This window comes from Glandiceps talaboti, chromosome 5 (assembly GCF_964340395.1).
Source record: "Glandiceps talaboti chromosome 5, keGlaTala1.1, whole genome shotgun sequence".
In the NCBI taxonomy this organism is placed as follows: domain Eukaryota; kingdom Metazoa; phylum Hemichordata; class Enteropneusta; family Spengelidae; genus Glandiceps; species Glandiceps talaboti.
The window spans coordinates 26,750,679-26,776,257 of record NC_135553.1 but is presented as its reverse complement, the minus strand read 5'-3'; the positions used below and the strand labels follow the sequence as shown (position 1 = coordinate 26,776,257).

Sequence of the window (25,579 nt, the reverse complement as noted above, 5' to 3'; positions counted from 1 at the left end):
TGGTCAGAGTAACAAACATAGATTGAGTTGCCTATACATTATCAGTGTGGTCTACTTTACAGTTCAAAGTACATGACCATACAGCTGATTAAAATCTAGTGTGGAACTTAAGAAGGAATGGTTTATTTATTTCATAGTAACCTAGCTTTTTGTCATGTGTTTTTCTACCTTTTCCAAGTTTTTCTTTCTTTTCAAATTGTCTAATTTTGAGAATTTTCAAAAATTGATAATTTTTAATTCCCTGAGTACTATATATATACTTTGTGATAACCTTGCTGGAAAATGCATTTGTTGTATCATTTTCTCAAATAATGTCAACATATAAAATTTATCTATGGTAATTTTTCTTAATTCTTATTCTAATGATCATGACAACAACAGCCTCAACAACAATGATGATGATGATGATGATGATGATGACAGTGATGATGATGATGATGATGATGATGATGACGACGACGACAACAACGATGACAACAGTGATGATGATGATGATGATTACATAACTTAAATGATCTGTTTCTCTTTTTCAAGGTGATATTCAACAGCAACAAACACATCACAAAGGCATTTGTTTATGATTTCTTACATCCATGGCTTGGTACAGGATTACTTACCAGGTAAATTCATTTATTTCATCTACAAATGTTATTAGCTTCGTCACCCTCAAATTGATAAGTAGAGGCTGTTGAGATATTAGTATTAGGCCTAAAAAAGAATTGTTTAGTTCCGGTTACCCAACCCCTCCTAATTTTTCAATGCTGGCCCTAAACTTATTTTACGTATTTGAGAAAAAATCTAATAAAATCGCGAAAATTGTGAAGTCTCACAAGAAATAGTGGGTGCAGGAACTGACATCAACTTGAAAAGACAATATAAAATTGTTCTTCCAACCTGTAATGGCTTTAGATCTGATGGGAAGAAACCGTAACCATATGGAAAACAATGGCAAACATAACTACCTGAACTAGACACTCACATACGGAAACAAATCTACCTACCCACCTATTCTAAAATTGAGTGTAATCAGAATCATACAAATTTTTTGAGGCCCAAGTATTATTAACAAAGTGGAGTATACTTTGAAATGACTTAATAGGCTCCCTAAGTTGGTTGCCTAAAACAACTGACTACATAGCCCAATCACAAATGTTCATCATTAAATTTGTGTTATCACAGTACTGGTGAGAAATGGCAGGGCAGAAGAAAATTACTGACGCCAACTTTTCACTTCAAGATTTTGAATGATTTTGTTGGAGTCTTCAATGACCAATCAACTTTCTTTGTGAAAAACTTGCGGTCGATGATTGGAAAAGGAGAATTTGATATCTTTCCAGTCATAACCCATTGTGTTCTGGATATCATATGTGGTAAGGTCAGAGCTCATTGCAAAATTCATAATTCATCTGTTGCTAAGTTCAGAGTTCATTATTATGCCATAATACATATTCATGATATTGTAAAAGGTAGTGAATGATACATATGTTGATATACACAGTAGGTGATACAATATCTTGTCATACAGTTGACATTTTCTGAGTAGTTTATAACCATTTGCTGTTAGGTGATTATGTCATGTCATCTTGGTCAAAATATGTTTAACAATATATGCCCAACAGATTAGTATATTCAAACCATAATTTTGTTTTCAATACCAAGTAGCCTCAACTCCAAGCACTTAGATAACATGATGTTGTGGCAATGTTTTTGCTAAAGGCAGTAAGTAGGTAAAATTTACTTGGGGTTCCCATGTCATTTTACCTGGGGTTCCCAAGCAATTACAGTCCACAGACTGAATGAGGAAACACGGCCATTTTTACCCCTTTCCCCTTTCTGTTACCGGGGTTCCCCAACCTTAGCAAAAATGCGGCTGTGGAGAGATGGATCATGGGTAAATTAATCATAGAATGTTGTCCTTTGTGATTGGTCAATCCTGTTGTTATGTTACATACTGAGCTCATATTGATTTACACTGTAGGATATACACCCTTTGACACAGTGGGTAGATTTGAAATCTAGTAGCAATTTTTAGGGCCAGTTTAGAAAGCTTCATTGAAGTGAAATATGAGATTCACCTTGCCAAGTATGTGTCAGTTTGTCATCCACCAACAGCGAAGGCTCTGAGGAGTATTTCAATGCTCTACTGAGTATTTCAAAATGCTGCATTTCCTGTTATCAGAGGGATAAAAGATTTCATGGTTTGGCAACTAGGAGTGATGTGTGCAAGTTGTGTTGAGGCCAGATGCAATGAGGGCCAGAATAGCTGAGTATGCTGTAGTGTAAAGACAGCAGACACTAGGTTATATTGACTCATTTGCCATGTTGCACTCGCTGTACTGTTTTATCAGTGACTACCATTAATTGAACAATTACCTAACCTCTGGGTGTAATGGTTATTTAAGAATATACAGCATTCTTTTACACATTTTGTGCAAGGCTTCCTTCATAGCTGTGTGCCCCTAAGCCAATTTGATGTGCCACTGCATGACCCACACAATTTCTAGTGACACACCAAAATTTGATGTTCCCCTATCTCTTACTATGTGGTGACTCACAAGAAATGCCAGTTTTTATCATACTAACCCACAACAACTTGTGACAAAATTTGGCTGTCATTAGAGGACACACTGCTGCATAGTCATACATTCCGTGATGATGACCAAGTTCTAGCCTGCATTTTTCCAAAAATGTTGGGTACTGTCTTGTGATCCTTACATGCAAAATGAGTAAAACGTCGGTATAACGATATGGCATATCACATTAAATAGTAGCTGTAAATGCTCACATTATTTCATATCTTTATTTCTGTATTAAGTCAACATTGTAATGTTATAACATAGCTTTATTGGTTTGTCATTCCTGGGTATTATTAATGATATAAAGAAACTCACAATAAATTCATATAAATTTCTGTGATTTATTTTGACACAGAGACAGCAATGGGTATTCACATCAATGCTCAGACTGACTGCAGTAGTGATTATGTCAAGGCTGTCTTTGGGTAAGTAGATCAATCAATATCGGCCTTTAAAGGCCCATGATTCAGTCCTGGGTTCATGCTGTAGTAGTGCTATCTTATCTGTGAGGACGTGAATTATATAATATAGAATCATTCATTTGTTCATGACCAACTTTTCTACAGCTCTGCCCACACCAAATTTCAAACCAAAATTTAAATTCAAATCCAGGATTGGCCATTACAGGTCCATGATACAGTCCTGGGTTTTCACATCAGTGTCTCGTTCCTGACGACCGTGTTCCGATTTTACACAATGTTATCTTCACACATTACGTCAGAATCTATCCCATTCCCACAGCGTTCATGTAAACATGATGACATTGCATCACCACATGATTTTGTACTGAGGTGCAGTTCAGTTTTATGTTTGTACAGTTCACAGCTGTACCAAATGAATATTAATGAGCGCTTGACGTTTAACACCTAGAGTAACGACATTGACTAGACGTATGACGTGGGAAATAATGTTGTAAAATCGGAACACGGTCATCAGGAACTAGACTACTGTTTTTAAGCACAACTGAACTGAGGTTCAGTAGTGCAATAGGGATCACCCGACGTCTGTCTGTGTGTGTGTGTGTGTGTGTGTGTGTGTGTGTGTGTGTATGTGTGTGTGTGTGTGTGTGTGTGTGTGTGTGTGTGTGTGTGTGTGTGTGTGTGTGTGTGTGTGTGTGTGTGTGTGTGTGTGTGTGTGTGTGTGTGTGTGTGTGTGTGTGTGTGTGAACAACTTAAAGTCAAATACCGCTAAACCGATTGCCATGATATTTGATGGGTCCATTACCTTGGGTGTCTAGTTGGGAAATTGTTCAATTGAAAATGATCGCATCAGAAATGTGCATTTTACGTTTGAAAATATGATTTGTTGTATTACAAAATGCTTTGATTTCAGCCTGGAAATGAAAGATTCTTGTTTTATTGATGCAATGAAATCATTAAATCTTTTATGGGCTACTTCACATATCAGTGTCAATGCCATAAAGATTAACATCTGTTTGAGGTTGCTTGGCAACCTAGGCCTGTTTTTAGCACAGCTGAATTAAATCTTAGACACTATGATTAAAACAGGTTCATATAAATTCACAATCCTTAGGCATTGCAAAAAACAGTTTGTACAAAGAATAAGAAGTCACATTTTATGGGGAAAGAAAAATAGTCATATCAAGACCTCCATGATCATACTGTGTTTGGCAGGTTAAATTTCCTGCATGTACCGATTGCCATGATATTTGATGGGTGTATTACCTTGGGTGTCTAGTTGGGAAATTGTTCAAATCAAAACGATCTTACTACCGGTGTGTGATTTGGGTCGAAAAATGTAATTTTTGGTCAAAAAACTTACTCAAAAACTATTGAGCAGATCGGTCTGAAATTTGGTGGGAACATTCTTGGGTGCCTAGCAACAAGACAATTGAATAAGCATTCAAAAAATATATGTAAATTTGCCTAGCAAGAAGACCATGCCCATAGCAACAGTCAAATCATCACATATATTGCAAAGATAACATGGATTAATAGATAATTGAATGAACATTCCAAAAATGTATGTAAATTTGCCTAGCAACAAAACCACGCCCATAGCAACAGCCAATCAGTGTTGTATTTCACAAAGATAACTATGGGGATGGAGAGACAATTGGATAAACATTCAAAAAATGTATGTTATTTGCCTAGTAACAAGACCACGCCCATAGCAATAGCCAAATAATCATGTATATTGCAAAGATAACAATAGGAATTGATAGACAAATGAATAACCATTCAAATGAAATGTATGCAAATATGCCTAGCAACATGACTACGCCCATAGCAACAGCCAGGTGATCACATATTTTGCAAAGATAACACAGACACATTCAAAAAATGTATGCAAATGTGCCTAGCAACAAGACCATGCCCATAGCAACAGCCAAGTGATCACATATATTGCAAAGATAACAGGGATAAGTAGACAAATGAATGTATGGATAATCATTCAGCAAATGAACACCTATACCTAGTATGGATCAGCATATGGGAAAACATTTTTAAAAACTGTACAGTTGTGCTACAATGCCTTTGGCACTATTTTTACACTTACAATTTTAATCTCATATCCAACACATGCTTGAGATCTGTCTATGGAAAGTATTCTACTTGTTTGTATACCAATCAGTACATTTTACAATTCTAGAAAGTATTAAATTTTCCATTTTGGAGGGACAAATTGTAAAGAGTACCATAAATGTTAGTTCTATATTAGCACATTATGTTGAAATATTGTGTAAATGAAAATAAAATTCTATATATTCACATGTTTCTAGTTTTTACATAAACTGTACTGGATATTTTTCTGGGGATAATTATTACTTTGTTAACAGCACATTTTATTTCCCTGCTGTTGTTTTTTTAGAATTAGTGAAATTGTACAAGACCGTATGAAGACACCGTGGTACTGGCCAGACTCTTTGTATAATCTAACAGATGGTGGTAAACGTCATACCAAGTATCTGAAAATACTACATGGAATGACAAACAAGGTAACCAAACATTTCTGCTTACAGAGTCAATAAATTCTTGGAAGAAAATCTCAAGTTTTCAGGGTGTTCTACAATGGTCAGTTTTTGTAGTTCAATAGAACCTTGCACCAAGCAGTGTTTTTACAAAAAATGTGAGAATCCAAGACTGTGTGTGTGTGTGTGTGTGTGTGTGTGTGTGTGTGTGTGTGAGAGAGAGAGAGAGGGAGAGAGAGATGTGTGTGTGTGTGTGTGTGTGTGGGGGGGGGGGAGGGTCTGGTAGAATGTGCATAGATTTCAACATATACCACAGTGTTGGTGGGTACCCTGGGAAGATACATCATTAAAAGATAATTAAAAATTTAGTATATACTGTAAAAATAATAATAATTTTATTGAAATCTTGAATTACAAATCAATTTAACACATCACAAAATAAATAGCTAAAGAAATAGGTTTGACAAAATGACTGATAAACTGACTAAAAGTCAGAAAGGACAGAAAAAATGTAGTATCTACATAGATTTCTACACCTAGCACCACAAATAAGGTGGGATTTTTTGTCCTTTGTGTTGTATCTTTGGGTGTCTTGTTTTGTCCTGTATGTTTTTGTGAGCTTGTGTTTTTTTGTATTTGTTTCTCTGTGCTTAGCAAAATTGCGGGTTCTCTTTCACTTTCATTTTCCCATAATTGTAACTTTCACACTTACTATAACAACTTAAAAACAAATTCTGCATACAGGTATGAGAGAGAATTTTGACATTATTTCACTAAATACAAGGGGGTTGGGAGGGTTTAGAAAATTAGACATTTTTCATTGGCTCACAAGAAAAAAAAAAACAGTATCATATTTCTTCAAGAGACCCACAGCTGTTCAAAGGACGAACTTATTTGGCCCCGTCAGTTTTCTGGTCATTACATTTTCTCTCATGGTACTTCAAATAGCCGAGGGGTTGCTATTATTTTTGGTGACATTGACTTTTCCCTGAACAGGGTTGAGACAGACACAGAGGGCAGAATTATCTTAGTATCAGTTGTAAATTATGGGAAACCCTACCTTTTAATTAATTTGTATGCACCAAATACAGAACAGGACCATGTAGCTATTCTAAATACTCTCAATTCAATGATTGACAATTTAGATATCGAACCAGATAGAGAAATTATATGGGGAGGTGACTTTGATATGGCCCCTGATGTTGATTTCGATAGAGAATGGGGGGAACCCAACTACGTGGAAGGATTCTGCCTCTGTGTTGTCACAACTCTGCTCACTGGCAGGGTTCGCACAGTCCTGGAAAACCCTGGAAAACCCTGGAATTTCAAACCCTCCCTGGAAAACCCTGGAAAACCCTGGATCAATCGATCGATTAATATTGACGATCGTCATGTCTGTGCTCGAGCCACCCATTCATATGATTCTGAATCTCGTAAATGTGAAATGGCGAAAATATTTTCAAAGTCTTTCGCCACGGTGGTGAATCAAAATTCACGCCAATTAAACCCAGACAGTCAAACGATCGTTCCACGAGACACTTTGCCCCACAGACTGTGCCTAGCACAGTTGAATGAGCGCTGCAGTGTTTGTTGCGATCTTGCGTATATTGCTACTCCATCTCCCAGTCGTCATTTCAGGGATATGATATTGTAACAATCTTGGCCGGGGGTAACAGTAGGTCTGTTAACAAGATTATCGTAACATTGTAGCGAGTATCAAAGCATCATCAACCACGATTAGAAATTGTTACAAGTTCGGAGCACGAGTCGACATACTACAAGCTCAGGCATGGCAATACTAGGGCCTAGGGAAGTGCAGTTGGATTTCCGGGTTGTGGAAGTACGGTTGTGACTTTTATGTCGTCGATAAATGTGGATTTGTGTTACATGTTCTAAAAGAATAAACTACTGGTTTATGTAGTCGGTACAGTAACATTCGTCAATGGTCAAGTTGAGTTGAGAAATCGCGATGTTCCGCAACTCGTGGCATCCGTATATAAACATCGAGACGCAAGCGATGAATGTATTCAGTTATTCATAGCTCAAAATTTCGTTACGTAAATGACGTTTTCATTCAAAACTTTGAAGAAAAAAATTATTTTAGGTGACTTATAAATCTAGTAACATCAAACCATACAATAACGAGGACAAAACTCGAGTTTTTAGTTTATTTTTCTGGATATGTCTGAATTAGACTGACGAATGCTGCGACTCAATCTTACAAGATCAATGCACCAGCTTGACGAAACGGCTACTTAGGGGATAGGACAGCGGTTTCTCTGTTAATCTTAGTGTGCAAACGTGGTTTTGAAACCAACGTCTTGCATAGTGTCGATTGTCTTGAAAATGTTTTGTGACATGTTATGGGAACTGTTGATAATTTTTTCTCGTCCACATCAGACAATTAGATGTCATTCAAAAAATATACTTTAGTGTCAACACCCGTGGAAAATTGCCAAAATCAATATAGATACCCCTGGAAAACTGACGAAAAACCCCTGGAAAGTCCTGGAATTTTGTTTTGCTTTAAGTGTACAAACCCTGGCTCAGATTCTGACCTGGTAGACATTTGGCATGTCTCTTTTGAGGAGGTATACGTGGCATAGGTTGCGCCCATCTCTAATTCAGAGCCGACTTGACTATTTTCTGGTAAGCAGCTCCCTTCAACAGACAGTGTATAAAGCTAGCGCTGATATTATGCCATCAGTCCTTTTTGATCATTCTGCTATCAGAATTCAGTTTGGAGACAGTCGGGTCAAATTGGCTAAATCTTACTGGAAGTTCAATAACAGTTTTTTATACGAAGAGGATTTTGTTAACCTTATCAGTAGCAACTTTCTCGTGTGTGGATAAATCAACATCATTCCCAGGATGAATGTTCTCTTTGGGACTACCTCAAGTATAAAATTAAAGAATGTTCCATATCTTATGGAAAGGCAAAAGCAAATCAAAGGAGGGATAAGATTTATGTTCTGGAAACTAAATTAAATACATTGGAAGAGCTTTTTGCAATTGATAATTCCCCTGATACACTTATGAAGATTGAGGAAGTCCAGAGAGAATTGCAGCTTGAGTTCTATTACCAGGTCGAAGGGAGCACTGTCAGGTCGAGGGCAAATTGGTACGAAATGGGGGAAAAAAATACTAAATATTTCATAGGATTAGAGAAGGCTAATTCAAAGAAATCTCAGATTATTCAGTTACTAAATGATAGGATTTTTACATACAGTTATATAAATCTCATCACACTGTTCACCCTGTAAACTCTTGTACTGAATTTTTTCACAATGTTGCTTTACCCAAGCTTAGTGACTTGGAGAAGACCTTTTGTAAGGGTCTGATTTCTTTTAATGAAGCTCTGGCTGCACTGAGGAGTATGCCAAAAAATAAAACCCCTGGCAATGATGGCCTTACCAGTGAATTTTACATAACCTTTGGCCTCTAGTTGGTACCTCTGTGGTAAACGCTTTAAATTTAGCATATGATAGGGGGGAGTTGTCTCCCTCACAAAAGCAAAGTGTGATAACTCTCATAGAAAAAAGGGAAAAGACAAAGATTAAAAACTGGTGTCCTATTACCTTGTTAAACCTAGACTACAAAATTGGTGTCCTATTACCTTGTTAAACCTAGACTACAAAATTGGTGCTAAATGTATTGCTAAACGTCTGGAAAAGGTTTTGCCAAGTGTCATTAGCAAGTCTCAGCCTTCACAAAAGGTCGCTCTATGGGGATTGTGTTCGGGTTATTGAGGGAATCATGGAGTACACAAAATATCGTAATCTTCCAGGTAATCTTCTTGCCATTGACTTTGAAAAAGCCTTTGACAGCTTAGAATGGGACTTTTTTTTTGAATCTCTTCTTACCTTCAATTTTGGCCCCTCTGTTATTAATTGGGTTAAGACTTTCTATACCAAACCTTCTAGTTGTGTCCTAAATCAATGTATCAGCACAGACCTGTTTAATATAGAAAGGGATGTGCGTCAGCATGACCCCCTTTCCCCTGCACTTTTTAGCTCCGCTGTCAGCGAAAGCTGAAAGCGTAGCTTTAGGTATAGGTGGGTATTGAGGTATAGAGAGTAGAGTGAATCATAGGTGTCCGTCAAACTTTTATATTTTCACTTTCTACTCTGAAAGTGACAGTCAGAATTCTTCGATATTTGGTGTGCATGTTCCCTGAGGGGAGGCTATTCAGATTTGTTCATGCCAAGTTGATCTGTGCCATTTTCAATTTTTTATGATTTTTTTTCCAAAAATGACATTTTCATCAACTCCTCATAAACTTCAAGTCAGATTGCTTCGATATCTGGTGTGTTGATGCACAGGGGGTAGCTTACTTAGATTTGTTAATTTCAAGTCAGCACGTCTTCTCTTCTATTTTTTATGATTTTTTTTTTGAAATTTGAAAAAAAAATGAATATGTTAATGAGCATTATGACCGACGCCATATTGGAAATCAGTCCGCGAGACTTTAGGTAAAGTGCAACTTTTCAAAAGACACTATTGACGTCAAACAAGCAATGTAATATGTGCTATAGTCTTAATTCTACGCATTGTGCGCCCAAATGACAAATATTTGTTCGAAAAAGGTTTGTTTGTAAACTTCAAATCCAATTCTCCACCCCTCCTACAGAATGGTTAATTCCAGTATATGCACCTCATTATCATTGTGAGAAGTCTTCCATGCCTGAACTGAAGTGTATCGAACGATTTTTGACAGAGTCAGTCGTTAATAAAAACGATAATACTCTTTCTAAAATTACCACATTTTGAAAGGGAAAGTACTTTGTGGTTCATTTATGGAGTTTTGTTTTTGTACGATCAATATTGGTGGCAAAATTACAGCGTCAAAATTACCGATGTGGTAGTTCCGTACGGCGACAATCCCAAGTACCCGGATGCAGGAGGGACTAACCCAGATAGAAGCAAGTCGTTGTCAGCCATACGTTACAGTGCAGTGGTAACATCGTCTGAGAAATCGCTGCGTTCAGTGTCATTATTCACAGAATTGTTGTTTTCGAGTGAAAACCCGTCTTGAATTGTATAACTCTAACATGTCAAGTTATATTTTGAAAGTTGTATCGCTAGTTTGAGACGATTTTCTCACGTACTATCGGGGCTTACTTGGACTTGGACCTTACTCCAGTTCATCGGGAAGTTTAGCCAGCCCGATAATTCTTTCTGGTTTAGTTTACAACACTTTTGATCGCGCAGATTTTGTTGTTGTGATGAAAAGAAATTAAAAAAAGATCACTTCATCACTTAATCGAACATGAACGAGTGTTACCACTGTAACCAGGAGGGTCTATGCTGTAACGTATGGCAAGGGTTCGACATACACGTACACGCTGGTCCGCTATCCTGCGAGTCAAGTAACTTTCTGTAAGGACCAGTAAAGGTTACTAAAATGTTCATTGCAGGTAGTCCGACGGGATAGTGACTTTTCGATAGGTATATTAGGGAGCTCAGAATTCAAACCACCGGCTATATGATGATTTCACGGTCATAGTAAAATTCATTTGATTTTTAATTTGCTATTTTGACCAACTCTGGTTGTCTATTCGCGATAAAATTACGATTAGTTTGGAAACGGGGTAGATTTTCTATGATTCCGTGTCATAAAAGCATGTGTTGTGTAGTTTTCGAAAAGCACACCCGGTGGGAAAGTCGCCCAACAGGCGATCTCGCGTCATTGCTGTACCACGTAGCACTTTATTCTGGCGGGGTGTCTCTTGAAAACGGGAATAGCGAAGGATGAGCCAATCAAGTGAGACCTTTCAAATGTAGCTAATATTATAGCCAATAACATTAGTTGTACGATGATATGTGTATAATAAGGGTAAGGCTGGCCTCTACACTGTAACAAGTAGTAAAGTTGAAATCTTTGTCGCATGAATTCGTATTTATGTACGGATGCGTAGTCTTTCTGAACAGTAATTTTTAGATCAGTTAGTATTTAAACTACGTTTCTGAGTTAATTATTCGGTAGGTAATTGACGAGCTCCCTTTGTAAAAACGCTGTACAAATTGGATGTCAGCGTTCGCCCGGCCATGTTCAACGGAACTAAGTGAAGCTCAATCATAACAATGGTGGCTGCCAAAATCGAAGACGCAATTTGACCGTGTTGTTATTTCAGTGAGTTTATTCAGCAAGAAAACAACGTGTTCTATGTTTTTGTACTTCCTACATGATGTGATGATCGTTTTTTTTACCGGTACAGCTTACAGCCTACAATGAAACTGCTAACTTAGTAACACTAGCCCCATCCTCAGGTAGGATTTTTAGTGCCGTGTAGACGATTCCGTGTTCCGTGTTCATGTTTTGGGGCACATTTCTAAATACGCGAAACCAGTTATTGAATGTGTAGTGGATATTGATATTCAGTTTGAAAAATTAAAATCCTGAACTTTATTTTGCGAACGGTTTTGTCATTTCTTAGTAATTATAGGGCCGACTGTATCACGTTTAACGTTTATGTCAACCCGGAAGTACATAGACACGAAAATAGACGAGGTGACTTGTACATGTAATTAGTAACAAAATTTTGCTGTAACTGCTGGTAACCTTCAAATTTATTTATTTTTATGTTGTAAATACATTCTAATATGCACTAAGGAGAACACTATAAAGACTTGCTCCATGGGAAGGTAATTTTTTGTCTTTTAAAAATGCAATAGTTAGATCAATGTGTACCAGAAATGTTATGTAGTATTTAAGCTAGAAATAAGACCACATAACATCTTATTACTCCCCCCCCCTCCAATTAAGACAAACTACTCACAGAAAGCAACAAAAAAAGAGAAGAAGTTCCAAAACATAAAAAAGAGAATAAAATTACAGTAAGGAGTTGATGATGCACAAACAACTACAAAGAAATAGACAGTTCAATTTGGAAAAGTGAATTAGAAGTAGAGCAAAAACTAAGAGAGATGAAGAGCCTAAGTGAACAAGCGAAAGCACTTAAAGATAGGACCACCAATTTTTTTGCAGGACTACTACGTTATCAATTTTACTAGTCCTGTGGGATAGTGACTTTTTTACTCCAGTGTCAAACCCTGTTGGCTGAGAATGACTCTCTTTCGGGTACTTGGGGATTGTCGCCGTACGGAAACTAAGATGGCGATTAATACATTTCTTCCCTATATATATATCTACTACAACTAGTACAAGTTGAATGTTGTTGACTTGGTAAATTTGTTAGAAAATTTTTTTTTTTTGTTGTGTGCATTTCCCAGTCATTATTTTTTCTGAGATTTTGTGCAATTTTTCATAACAGTAAATTTTTGTTATAAAATGGTGACTATGGTATAAAAGTACAATACATTACCAACTTCTGTGTAAAATGTGTTTTATAGTGAGACATCATATGAAACCACTAACCACTTTATTGCATCGCTAAAACAAAACTGCATAGTAAAGAGCTGAAGAACTGAACCACTTCTACATGTCACCAAAATAAAAAATTAAATTAAAAAAAAAACAGCGGCGCTATTCTGACCGATAGGTCGCTTGTTATTCTCAGTTTGGAAGCACTCCTTGTTGTTATTGAACAAAATCCTTCTATTCAAGGTATAAATGTAATGAGAGAAACTGAAAAGGACTCTGCATTTGCAGATGACCTTACTTGTTTTTTGGCCGATGAAAATTCAACTTCACATCTCTTTTCTCTGCTAAACAATTTTCAGCTCGCATCTGGTCTCAGGGTTAATTATGGCAAAACAGATTTAACTGAAGCAAGGTGGTTGGGGAAGTGGAGGAACCGTTCTGATCATCCTTTTGGTATTTCCTGGCCCAAACACCCCCTCAAAATTGTTGGAATTCACTTTTTTTATGATGCCGACTCGGATTGTACTTACATTGGTTGGTAAAATGCATATTATTAAATTAAATTTATTAAATTATTAAAACTCTGATTATTCCTAAATTCCTTTATGTCTTCAGTTTAATTAACTTGAAAAGTAGTGATTTGAAACAGATCAATAGCATTATTCATTAATTCTTATGGAATGGCCCAGACAGGGTCAGTAGGAATACTTTAATTGGAGACATAAAGGAAGGGGGTTTCAGCATGATCGACATTTTCTCACTGTATAAAGCATACAGAATTGTATGGGTCAATCGCTACCTTTCAGATACAGTTAAACATCCTTGGAAACTCTTTTTCTCTTACTTCACTAAAGATATTGGAGGACAGATAATTTTCAGATGTAATTATAATGTGAAGTATCTGCCTGTTTGGCTTCCAGATTTCTATAGGAGCATGTTGCACTATTGGCATGAAATCAGTCTGTTTTCCTCCACCTCCACAGCTGAGCAGATTATTTGGAATAAAATCAATATTCTCATAAATAACAAACCAGTTTTTAACTCGTACCTGTATAGGAAAGGTGTTGTCTATTTAGCTGACATATTTGGAGAGAATTCTAGATTTAAAAATCAAACTGATCTCAAGGAGCTTGGTTGTAACTTAAATCACTTTATGGTTTGGCTAGGTATCCTTGACGCTATCCCATCTCATTGGAAGGAGTGTAAACCTTTACTAGTTCAACCAGAGTTACCAGTTGGTCTTTTCTTAAGAAATAAATTTGTTCGTTTATCTAGCTGTAAGGTTAGAGATATTAGAAAACACATTTCATCCAAGTATTTCATACCTGCAAAGAGTATACTGTATTTTTCACAAATGTTCTCCATTGAAGATGAAGAATGGTCAGAAATATTTTTGTTACCATTAAAGTGTCTATGGAATCCAAACTTCAAGATTTTCAATGGAAATTGGTGCATAATCTGATTTTCACAAACATAAGATTATACAAAATGAATCCTCCTCGAACAAAAAATAGTCTTTGTACATTTTGTGAACAAACAGAAGAAACTCTGTTACACCTTTTTGTTGAGTGTGATAGTGTCAGGTGTATCTGGAACAGCTTTACCATGTTGTGGGACTCTTTTACTGGAGCCCAAAAAAATGTATCAGCTAAACAAATTCTGTTAGGTAACACTGCCTTCTCATTACTCCTAAATCATTTGTTACTGATTGTAAAGAAAACAATTTTTGACTGCAAACTTAAAAAACTATACCATCCTTAAACTTAGTTATTTTGAATATTAAAATGACAATGAAGACTGAACTGTATATTTCCAAAAGAAATGACATATATGGAAAACTTATTGACAAATGGTCAGGCCTCACAGTGTAAATCATTTCCCTATCCCTGTCATAGTATATGTATTACTGTATTTCCCACATTTCAGTTTCTGTACTCATTTTATATAGACTTGTAAAGTTTTAGAGAACCCGCAAATAAAAACAAATAAAAAAAAAAAGTATATTGAATCCTCAAGTACAACATGACATGTAACACCACTGGAGTGAGTGTTGTAGATAAGGCCTAAACAAATTGTGTGGTTCCAATTAGGGTCAATATTAAAATAGATGAGGTCGGTAGATTTTTTTAATTTTATTTTTCATTTGTATTTTATTTTTCATGTGTGAATGTCTAGTTCAGGTTTTCCATTGTTTTCCAAATGGCCTCTGTGTTATTGGTTTCTTCTCATCAGATGTACAGCCATTACAGATTTGAAGAACAGTTTGATATATTGTCTTTTGTTGATGTCAGTTTCCGCATCCACTATGAAAAACTAGGTGGGGTTGGGTAACCGGAACCAAACAATTTTTACTTTTGGCCTAAGTGTGGAAAAGACTTGATATAACAAACTGATCTAGATAATAACATTTGTGATATTACACTGCAGTCAAGTCATTTGCTGTGTTTGATTGTTTTCTTTCAATGTCTACTACATTCTAGTCTAGTGCTATCCTTCGTCAAAACTCAAGTTAGAGATAAATCGATACTTCGTTGGAATCCAGACTAAATTCCAATGTAGTATAACATCATTGTTACAAAGCACGCAACTATTACATAGTTATATAATATTCAGCATTCAACAATATAGTGGTTTTAGTTTGTGGTGATCTAAGTTTGTCTTTTTACTATATGACTCAGTGACTCATTATCAGACATACAGTAGTGACTAATCAGTGTCATTTGTCATTTGTCTCCAAATAAGACACATTTAGCTGCCCACTGATGGAATCATGAAAACAAATTTTTACACAAATTCTTGAAAAGTAGCAAGAAAACATTGTAGAATAGTCTATTGTTTTTGATGGTTACTGGCCTTTATGTAGATCTTGTATTTAGACCATATACATAGAAAACTTAGTGTAGTCATTTTAGAATATTTCTAAGGATACAATTTTTTACACAATTTTTTTTTATACTAATCTGTAATAGTTAATTACAACTGATTTCATATCAAATGAACACACCAACATCAAACCCTTCTGTTCACGTCATCAAATTCATGAAGTTCTACAATTTTTACAACTCCTTACAAATTTCCTGATAACTATTTTACAGGCTTTACTGACCAAAATGTGTAGCAGATCTTCAAATCACATGTACATAATGCACTAACTGATAGCAAAAATCCACATTTTTGTGAACCTATTTACTCAGTGAGTAACACATTAATGATCTTCCCAATATTTTACTGACAGGTTATCCATGAGAGATCTGCGGAACTTCACAAGCAGCTGTCAGCAGAAGGAACAACCAAGGTATCAGAGGAGACTGAAATGATTGGCATTGGTGGACGTAAACGACTGGCATTTCTGGATATGTTGTTGTATATGCATGAAGCCGATCCCAGTTTTACATATGTTGATATCAGGGAAGAGGTGGACACATTCTTGTTTGAGGTGAGACAATTGCTCTTTTAATTTTAATCTGTCAAATCTCATAAGAACCACCCCTAATCCCCCATTCCCATCCCAACAATTACATTTTGTTTTCCAAGCAGATTATTGAAATCTTTAATATCCTAACATTAATGCCAATAAATGATGACTCAGTGACAAGATGTGCCATTAAAGAAGGGGGGAACGAGCTCCATGTGTAGGTGTTCTAGTGAACAGCCATGTCATGAAGCCACTCGCCTGTTTGAGGGACGTCATGTCATGGAAGGCGTGGTACCCGAGTGTTGCCAGCCACCTGCAGGGGTGTTTACAGCTAACAGGGCAGAGCATTTGGCAGTGCAGGGTCTGCGTGTGAGTCTCGCACTGCTGTGGTCTATGCCCCCCATGTCTGGTTACAGCCAGCAAGCCCTGTGTCGGCAGCCCCCCTTACTGTGTTTATTGATAACATTTGCTCATTCTTACTCTTTTATTTGATTCTGTGGGGTTTATTTTTTGTTTTGTTTTTTAATTTTTATGTCTGATAATTGGCAGGTGTCATAGCAGACAACCATGTCATGGAGCACGCCCTAGGTGGGTGTCCTGACAATGGAGTGCGTGGTGCCCATTTTTTAACGTGTGGTGCATATGTATGTGAGATTAGAGCATTGTGTATGAGTAGAGTATTACATGTAAACATGGGTATGGTACATGTAAGGTGTTTATTTAGGAGTGGGGGGGGGATAATTTGCTAGAGTGATGGTGCTTCACTGTTCACTGTGCGAACGTTGGCAGTAAAAGGCTGAGTGAGGATTGGTATATATATTAATGTAATAGGAGAACAGTGTTTGGTTTCAGATTGCAACCCCTGCAGTTGATGGGAGTCACATCCCCTGGCATTACGTACGATTATATGACTATGCTATAATCCCAACATTAATTATATTAACTTTTTGACTTCCAGAGTCACCATATCCTAGTGCAAGCCAAGGTTAACATCTTTGAACAGAAAATATGAGATTTATGTCGCATTCAGTGTCACACCACTGCATGTTGATACATGTATAATTCCTTCTACAGTTCTCTAAATATGAGTCAAAACATTCAAAGTTGTCCATATTTTGCTCATTTGTTCTTGTGCAGGTATGATTATATTTTGTATTCAGAAATTATGAATAAATCTAACTTGCTACGTACGTCATAATTAAGGTTTAATACAACACTGTTTGTGTTTCATGTTCAGGGTCATGATACAACTGCTGCAGCTGCTGTCTGGGCTAGTTACATGATAGCAACTCATCCTGACGTACAAGATAGATTACATCAAGAAATGGACACCATATTTGGTAAGAGATGATTCCTAGATTAAGATGAAAATGGTCATTTTCATGAGTATAATCACCAACACTTATCAAGACTGAACACATTCCAGAAGTTATATTGTTTCTCTTCATTATATAAACTACATTCAGTGTAACACTGAATGTATTTTATTAACTTTCAAAATATGATCTATATGAAAAGAGATTGTCGGTAGCCCAGTGGTTAAACCACTTGCCTCTTACCACTGTGGTCAGGGTTCAAACCCATTCAGGGTTTGATTAAAATATACCACGCTCTAAGTAAGAAGAGTGTCATTCAGTTTGACTCTACCGAACAACGCAGGTTTTCCCTGGGTACTCCGGTTTCTTCCTGCATTACATGAGGGATGGCCCTCACTGGTTTTCTTGGGAGACAAATGTTTATATACTTTAAGAAATATCCAGTATAAATAAAGTTATTATGATCACACTACTAACAGGTAACCTTTTGAGACATTTGATTGTACTGATTCTTTGTAGCCCAAATGTTGCTGCGGAACAGCGCCCCTAATAGTCAAACTATATGATCTTTTGTTTTTATAATAACTGGAAAATTGCACAACTGGTTAAACAGCAGTGTTTAATGCTAATGCTTAGCTTGCGTCCAAATTGTACAATGTCTTTGTTATTGTCTGCTCTTGCAATTAATTTTTATGACTTGTTCAACTTAATATCCACACATCTCAAAAGAAATAAAATATAAAATTTAATATTTTCTTTTAAAATAAAAGTTGAATGACAGGATCACTTGGCTGATACATCCATACTTGAGTTTGATGCAATTTATGTTATATTTGTAAATAATACATACAGGGTTTTATGTGGCTTGCAGGGGAATGTCCCCTTCGTGACCATCCAGACCCCAACAAGCAGGGCAGCCATGATCTTAAAATACACAAAATATTAAATTACTGTATTCTCAATAACCTTTTGAAGGAACACTGTTGGCTAGTCGTCAGGAGATTATGTGGAATAATATTATGGAACAAAGAAGTCCTTTCTAGTCCTGTATACCAGTAATATTAAGAAGAAGCTAGTCTAAGAGGAAAACAGATGTTTTTGAGAAAATTTTTAATGAAATTGGTTTTGTGTATTTATTGTATTTCTGTTCAGGTGACAGTGATAGATCTGTGACTATGGATGACCTGAAAGAAATGAAATACCTGGATTGTGTTGTCAAGGAAACACTACGACTTTATCCATCAGTACCAATATTTGCCAGGACATTGGATTGTGATGTGACCCTTGGTAGGTGGTGTACAAATAGTAGAAAATTGATTCTTGTACAATTTATAAGTTTTCTACTGTATCAAATCAAACTTATTCTACCTGTTGGTGTTTGTTTGTTTGTTTGTTTGTTTGTGTATTATGGTCTCAGCTAAACCAAACATAAACTGAAAGAGTCGTCATTTTTTGGATCTCCTATTACCACTTAAGCTAAAAACCATAACAAGTGAATAGGCCTAAGTTAATTAAAAACCAAACCAGAGTGACTATAGAGTTTCTATTAGCCACCTCAATAGTTTTTACATCTCAGTCAATATTTTTGTCATGAATTACACAAACAAAATACGGGCACTGATAGTGTGCACAAACATGAAATGTTACATTTTATTCTCAGTGTGAACACAAATAAACAGTTTTGTGTTTGAATTTTCCTTGTTTCATCTGACAGTGATGTTGATTTGTGCTCACAAGGAGGTAATTATCATGTCACTCAATTGAAACTCTATGGACACTCTAGTGTGGTAGTAACATCTTATGTATGCTTAGATGATATTCTCCAATATTTTTCTTGCGTTCAGCCAAGGAAAATACGAGTGACCTAAGGGGCCTTTGTCACTATAAGTCATTGTCGTTAGACTCATGAGTATTTTCAGGCTGAATGAAGAAAAATACTGGCAAATAATATAATTATACCAGCACCAGTAATATCAAAGAAAAATCAGGGAAAATAATGGCAATTTCAAACATTTTGACTGATATTTCGAACACGGCAGAACCAATGATGTAGACTCTCGCTGTTGAGACATAGATGTGCATTGTCATGACCAGAGTATATATTCCATATTTTTTGTTCAACTTGGATCATGCATGGAATAAATCATGTCATTGAATCATTATGTATCAAATCTGAATGCCAGAACACATACACTGTAGGTATGTATGGTTATTAATACCTTTTATACATTTATTTACTCATCAGCTGGTCATCATGTACCCAAGGAAGTGATGCTAATAGTGGCACCATTTACTTTACATCGAGATCCCACATACTTCCCAGATCCAGAAGTCTTTGATCCTGACAGATTCTTGTCCAAGAATTCCTCAGGCCGCCATCCATATTCGTATGTACCTTTCTCAGCTGGATTGAGAAATTGTATTGGTAAGTATCAAATGCTGTAATACTAAGTTTTGTATCAGTGATATTATATTGTTCGGATGCAATGCCAAGGAATAGTTGATTCCTTTCTGTTCATTCAAAGTGCCTCTCCCTCTCCCTCTCCCCCCCCCTCCTCTCTCTCTCTCTCTCTCTCTCTCTCTCTCTCTCTCTCTCTCTCTCTCTCTCTCTCTCTCTCTCTCTCTCTCTCTCTCTCTCTCTCTCTCTCTCTCTCTCTCTCTCTCTCTCTCTCTCTCTCTCTCTCTCTCTCTCTCTCTCTCTCTCTCTCTCTCTCTCTCTCTCTCTCTCTCTCTCTCTCTCTCTCTTTTTCAAGGGTGAGTGACACATGATGAGTCAAGATTTGATTGCCTAAAGCTGATATCACCTTGACCAAACAGACTCAATAATTACTTGGAAATAATCTATGATTTGATATTGCAGGTCAAAAGTTTGCCATGTATGAAGAGAAAGTGGTATTGTCGTCAATGTTGAGAAACTTCAATATATCAACCACTCAGACCAAAGACGAACTCTTCCCAACTGGAGAACTCATTCTACGACCGGCCAATGGAATTAGAGTTACAATCTCTGCTAGGAAGTGATGTCATCTACATGTTGCTGTGTTGTCATCACAATAACTGTGATGTCATCACAGTCTGCCTGAAGCAGTTACCTCTACCATGCTTATTTTGTGTGCTACTGTCAAAATGGTATCTATTTTGACAATGATGTTTTATTGATATCTAAATGTATCAGTATTACAAAGAAAAATATAGTAAATGGGGACTGTATACTTATTAGTCTAGCATAATGGGACATAAATATAGTAAATGGAGACTGTATACTTATTAGTCTAGCATAATGGGACATAAATATAGTAAATGGAGACTGTGAGATACTTATTAGTCTAGCATAATGGGACATAAATATAGTAAATGGAGACTGTATACTTAGTAGTCTAGCATAATGGGACATAAATATAGTAAATGGAGACTGTATACTCATTCGTCCAACAAAAATATACCAGTAATAACCTTTATACAAGAATGACCAGGGTATATAATCCATATTTTCTGTTCCAAGGTAATAATTTGGTTTGTGCATGGTGCAATAATCTTTATCTAAATCGTAGGTTAGAAACCTGAAAATAGGATTTCATTTTCAGTTTATTGAGATGAGATTTATATGAGAATGAAAGTATAATATTTTCACTAAGATCTTAGAATTTTAATGACAATATAGCGAAAATAATGAAAATAATTCCATGACATAATATTTCTACAGATTCAGGTTTTGAAATCCCACTCAGAGAATAAAGATAGATTTTATTTCTAGATAAATAAAGCTGAAAAAGAAGCTTAATTATTCCTGGAACCAGCATCAATCACAAACAGTTTTGTCTTTCCAAAAAGCTTAGGTTCTTTTGAAAAACAGAAAAAGTTTGTTCGGCAATACAAATATATATAGATATGTATAATAAATGCAAGTGCAATGCATTTTGACTGATTTTTATTCAGTTTAATATATTTTCTTACATTATGAAAATATTACTCATTTGATAGATATTCAAAATTCTTTGGTGAAATTCTCCAGGCATCTCATACCTTTTTTGAGTATTTTCAGAGCAAGTTTCAGGTTTTAGCTAAGAGTGTCCCTATTTTTTTTCTGTTTCTCATTACCTGACCAACCCAAATTTTCAGCTCTGACATCAAAATGAAAAAAAAATATTTTGCGAAAAGGTGCTCTCTCTGCTGAGAAAAAGAATATGTCTGGACTGTCGGCATCATCTACAATCATGGTGTTGACAATGACACTTGTTCAATGAACAGAGCATTTCTTTCATGACAGAAGTTATTGAAGTAGGGGAGGCTGAAAACATGTCAGTTGTGTAGAGAAGCTGGGGAAGGGTTTACTAAAAAAGAAGATAGAGAGGAGGAAAAGGAGAGGCAGAGAAACAAGAAAATTATTTTTTATTTTTTACTCTCTTTTTTTCTGAAATCAGCCGACTGACCAACCCATAGTTGCCATGAAAAAGTAGAGAAACATAAAAAAAATAGGGTCTCCCTAATGTTTCCTTTGAAAGAGAATATTCAGCAATGATTTGATATCAATTTATACATATCAGAAGTGTTTTTTCAATTTGCATTGACAGTGGTAGAAATGCTCAAAATAAAGAAGTGTTGCTTGAAAAAATGTACTTGTAGATTTACTTTTCAGTTTTAATCATGAAGACAGTCTTGAAATCTGATGGGCATTGTGGTTGAAGAACAACAACCCCCCCCCCCCCCCCCCCACACACACACACACACACCAATCGGTATCTAGGCACATATCAATCAAACTATTACTTCAACTGTAAGTGGTCATATGGATGAGAATTTTGGTATTTATTTTGGATTTTTAATTTATAAAACAACTTTATCATGGCTTCCTACTTGAAAATTCAATGTGAAACAACATATGCCAAGTCCTTGTTGGTAACTCAATCAATTGCAGAAGATGAAGAAATTTTATATGTGAAATGTTTATGTAAGTACAATAACAAACTTTTAAACTTTTTTATAGCTTTTTGCAATGTATTGAGTTACAAACACAGACTTGATCTTTGTTATTTCACATCGATTTTGCAAGTAGGAAGTCATGATAAAATTGTTTTGTAAATTAAAAATCCAAGATAAATACCCAATCCTCATTGATATGGCCACTTTCAATGTTTGTCTATATAAAATAGAAATGTTATTTTAATCCATATAAGGAGGCTAAATTTATTGGGAAGACTAGATTAGCACTTGCGCATTCCCACAATAGCAGGAGTCGGTGGTGAAAGGGTTAAATCGTGATATATATTATTCAATATCCATATGATATATGTGGTTGAACAAAATGTTGCCTTGCACTGGATATAAACAGCGCCCTCTATGAGTCCCTGGTCCCTTTGAAACAATAGAAATACTAGTTTTCATGGAAGTCAACAAGTCTTCTATTTTCCATGGATTGAACACATTTACAGCAGCACATTGGATTTCGAAAGTGGGGTTATTTTTAATATAATTTTGACTGGATTTTTTCATCAGGCCGATGAAGTCACTGACCCCCCCACCCCATCTGTAAAACCAAAAGCAGGTTGAACACCCCCCCCCCCCCCCCATCACTTAGTTTTAAAAAAATGTCCTACAAAATATTTTTGAATAGCACCCTCTACGGTCAGTTCAGGAAAATCAAAACATCACTGAGATTGTAAAATAGTGAGACCATAAGTTTGTATCAAGTTCGTATGTGAGAGAAAATTATAATTTATCAGTTGTCGCTGAATTTCAGGACTAAAATAGTTCACAGTTTCCTTCTGACTTTAAAGTAAAGGATATCCTGTTATTTCTTATACTAGTATTCTAGAAGTTCGGATAACGTTCATCGTTCCGGAATATAAGATTATATTTCAGTAATGCTGCACAGATGCAGGATCATTTGCAGCTCTTCAACCTATCTATACTACACGAAACGGTTCAATCATTATTGATTGTGTGCATTGGCTAGATGTCCGTAAAAAAGTCGTGACATAATTATTTGTACTTGTTTGTCCAACTTCATAGCACAACTTTGCGTAGGATATGATGTTGATAGAGGTTGACCATAGCACGATATTGATCTTGCATTCGTTAAGTATTAGCTGTTCTGTGATCATCGGATACAAACTTAGTTTTTCATATCTTTGACACCCTCATTTTACAGTTTGGACAATTTGGGGAATGACTACAATTTGTAACAAAGTTTTTACATTCAAATTACAATTTCTATTGACAATGTAGAAATATTGTTATGATAATAGAAATAGACTAAAGATTCACACACTCGTCATTCTTAGTTGAAACTAAATATTTTCACTTGCCATTTTAATGTAAGATCTAACCGTATTTGTCTGAGAAGCAAAACTAGCCGAATTAAGATTTAAATTGTTTTTGTATTCATTTACTCTTGAACAGTATAAAGTGTGAAATGCAGCCAGTAACTATAGTATGGTCGTTCATATATTTATATGTCTGAATATACATTAACTGGGACCCCACCAGATAAGAGAGTTGATTTGTTGTTTGTAGTACAATGATAATACTGTCTTGTAAAACTGTTGCATATGTCAATGAGAGTCAAACAGTCAAAAGTGCACGTGAGCAAGTAGAGTTTATTTTCGACAATTTAAATTTCTTGAAACATTTACTTTCGTCGAAAAATTGGAAGAAAAGCTCGTAAATCAACAAAAATTTCAACAAAAATGAAAACTTATCTGAAAAAAATAATGTTAACATGAAATAGAAAATGTATATTCCTTCGAAATACTACAAATAAATAGTTAAAGATCCAACCCTCTCCTCACATCACATCACAATATCACATCACATCACATCACATCACATCACATCACAACTAACAATTGCAGTGGTGGGATGCCAAAAAATAATAAAAGAAATGCAAAGAATAGTTATAGAAGATTGGTCATAGCAACATTTGACCCTCCCCTAATTCGATTTCATAAAATACTACACCCCACACCCCCAACCAAAATTCTCATCCGGTACCTTCAACCGGCCAAACTCCACAAGTATTAGTGAAGAAAAAGAATACTATTAGCCTGCACGGCTTGGCATGGATCGACGAGTGGCTTGAAATTTTAGTGATAGAGATTTAAATGAAAGTCATCAAAAATCCCAAATATCTTAATTAATAAATCTAACTTCACAATTGTTACGTTTGTATTTTTACAAGGCTAAATCTCACTTCTTTTATTAAACAAGCAAGCTAGAGGCGAAGATTTTACATAATCTTTATCAACGAGTGCGGGCGCTGTTCAATGTATGTTGAATACCCATAAACCTGTGCTCTGCACTGGGAGACGTACTAATGGTGTTTTCCTAAATGATACGAATCCTGCTACTAGTACTACAGATGTATCAATATACACTCTATACTAGAAGACAATTTAAAAGTAGGGGAAATATATTCAAGACAAAAAATTGAGATATTTAGACTATAGACAAGGAACACAACAAATTATGAAATACTACGCGGACATGAGCACTCCGTGATGACTGCCCGAACACATTTTATTAGTATAAGTGTTCAAATATCTTTTGAAAGTGACAGATGCCTGGCCTGACATAACACTTTTCAAAGATGCTCCAGGGCGAGACTCGGGGACTACAATCCATGGATACATATTCTTCAATTTCCAATGCGAAATGTAGCTCTAAACTCCAGACGACAGTACAGCAGGCAGTATGGATAAAATTCTTCGAAAATGTAACCTCTTTATGTTTATGGTAACCCATATCTATGTTTTATTCTCGCCTCTCTCCCGGAAACCAGGAGACAGTTGAACATTCCGTTCAGTCAACTGAAATGCACGATTGACTACGTATAAGAGACCCAGACCCATGATATTTGAAGATGTCATCTAAGTAAAACCCGAAGTTGAAATGGATCATTGTGACAATAGCTCCATATAAATGGATACAGAAACATTTTAATATGTGTCTGTGAGATTAAAGCTACCATTTGTGGCTATTTTATACAGTAACACGTACAGAAAGGTTTTTTGAAGAAAA

The 25,579-nt window shown here is 36.0% G+C and overlaps 1 protein-coding gene across 1 annotated transcript in view; it reads left to right on the top strand.

The window, feature by feature from the left end:
• Positions 1-20,969, top strand: part of LOC144435864 (cytochrome P450 4V2-like) — a 30,236-nt gene extending 9,267 nt beyond the window's left edge. Inside the window, exons 3-11 of the mRNA XM_078124503.1 lie at positions 535-620; positions 1,180-1,370; positions 2,932-3,001; positions 5,409-5,535; positions 16,068-16,268; positions 17,485-17,587; positions 18,716-18,850; positions 19,809-19,988; positions 20,424-20,969. Of these exons, the coding sequence (XP_077980629.1) occupies positions 535-620; positions 1,180-1,370; positions 2,932-3,001; positions 5,409-5,535; positions 16,068-16,268; positions 17,485-17,587; positions 18,716-18,850; positions 19,809-19,988; positions 20,424-20,584 (1,254 nt within the window). The 3' untranslated portion in view covers positions 20,585-20,969. The remainder of the gene's footprint in view (positions 1-534; positions 621-1,179; positions 1,371-2,931; positions 3,002-5,408; positions 5,536-16,067; positions 16,269-17,484; positions 17,588-18,715; positions 18,851-19,808; positions 19,989-20,423) is intronic.
• The last annotated feature ends 4,610 nt before the right edge of the window (positions 20,970-25,579 follow it).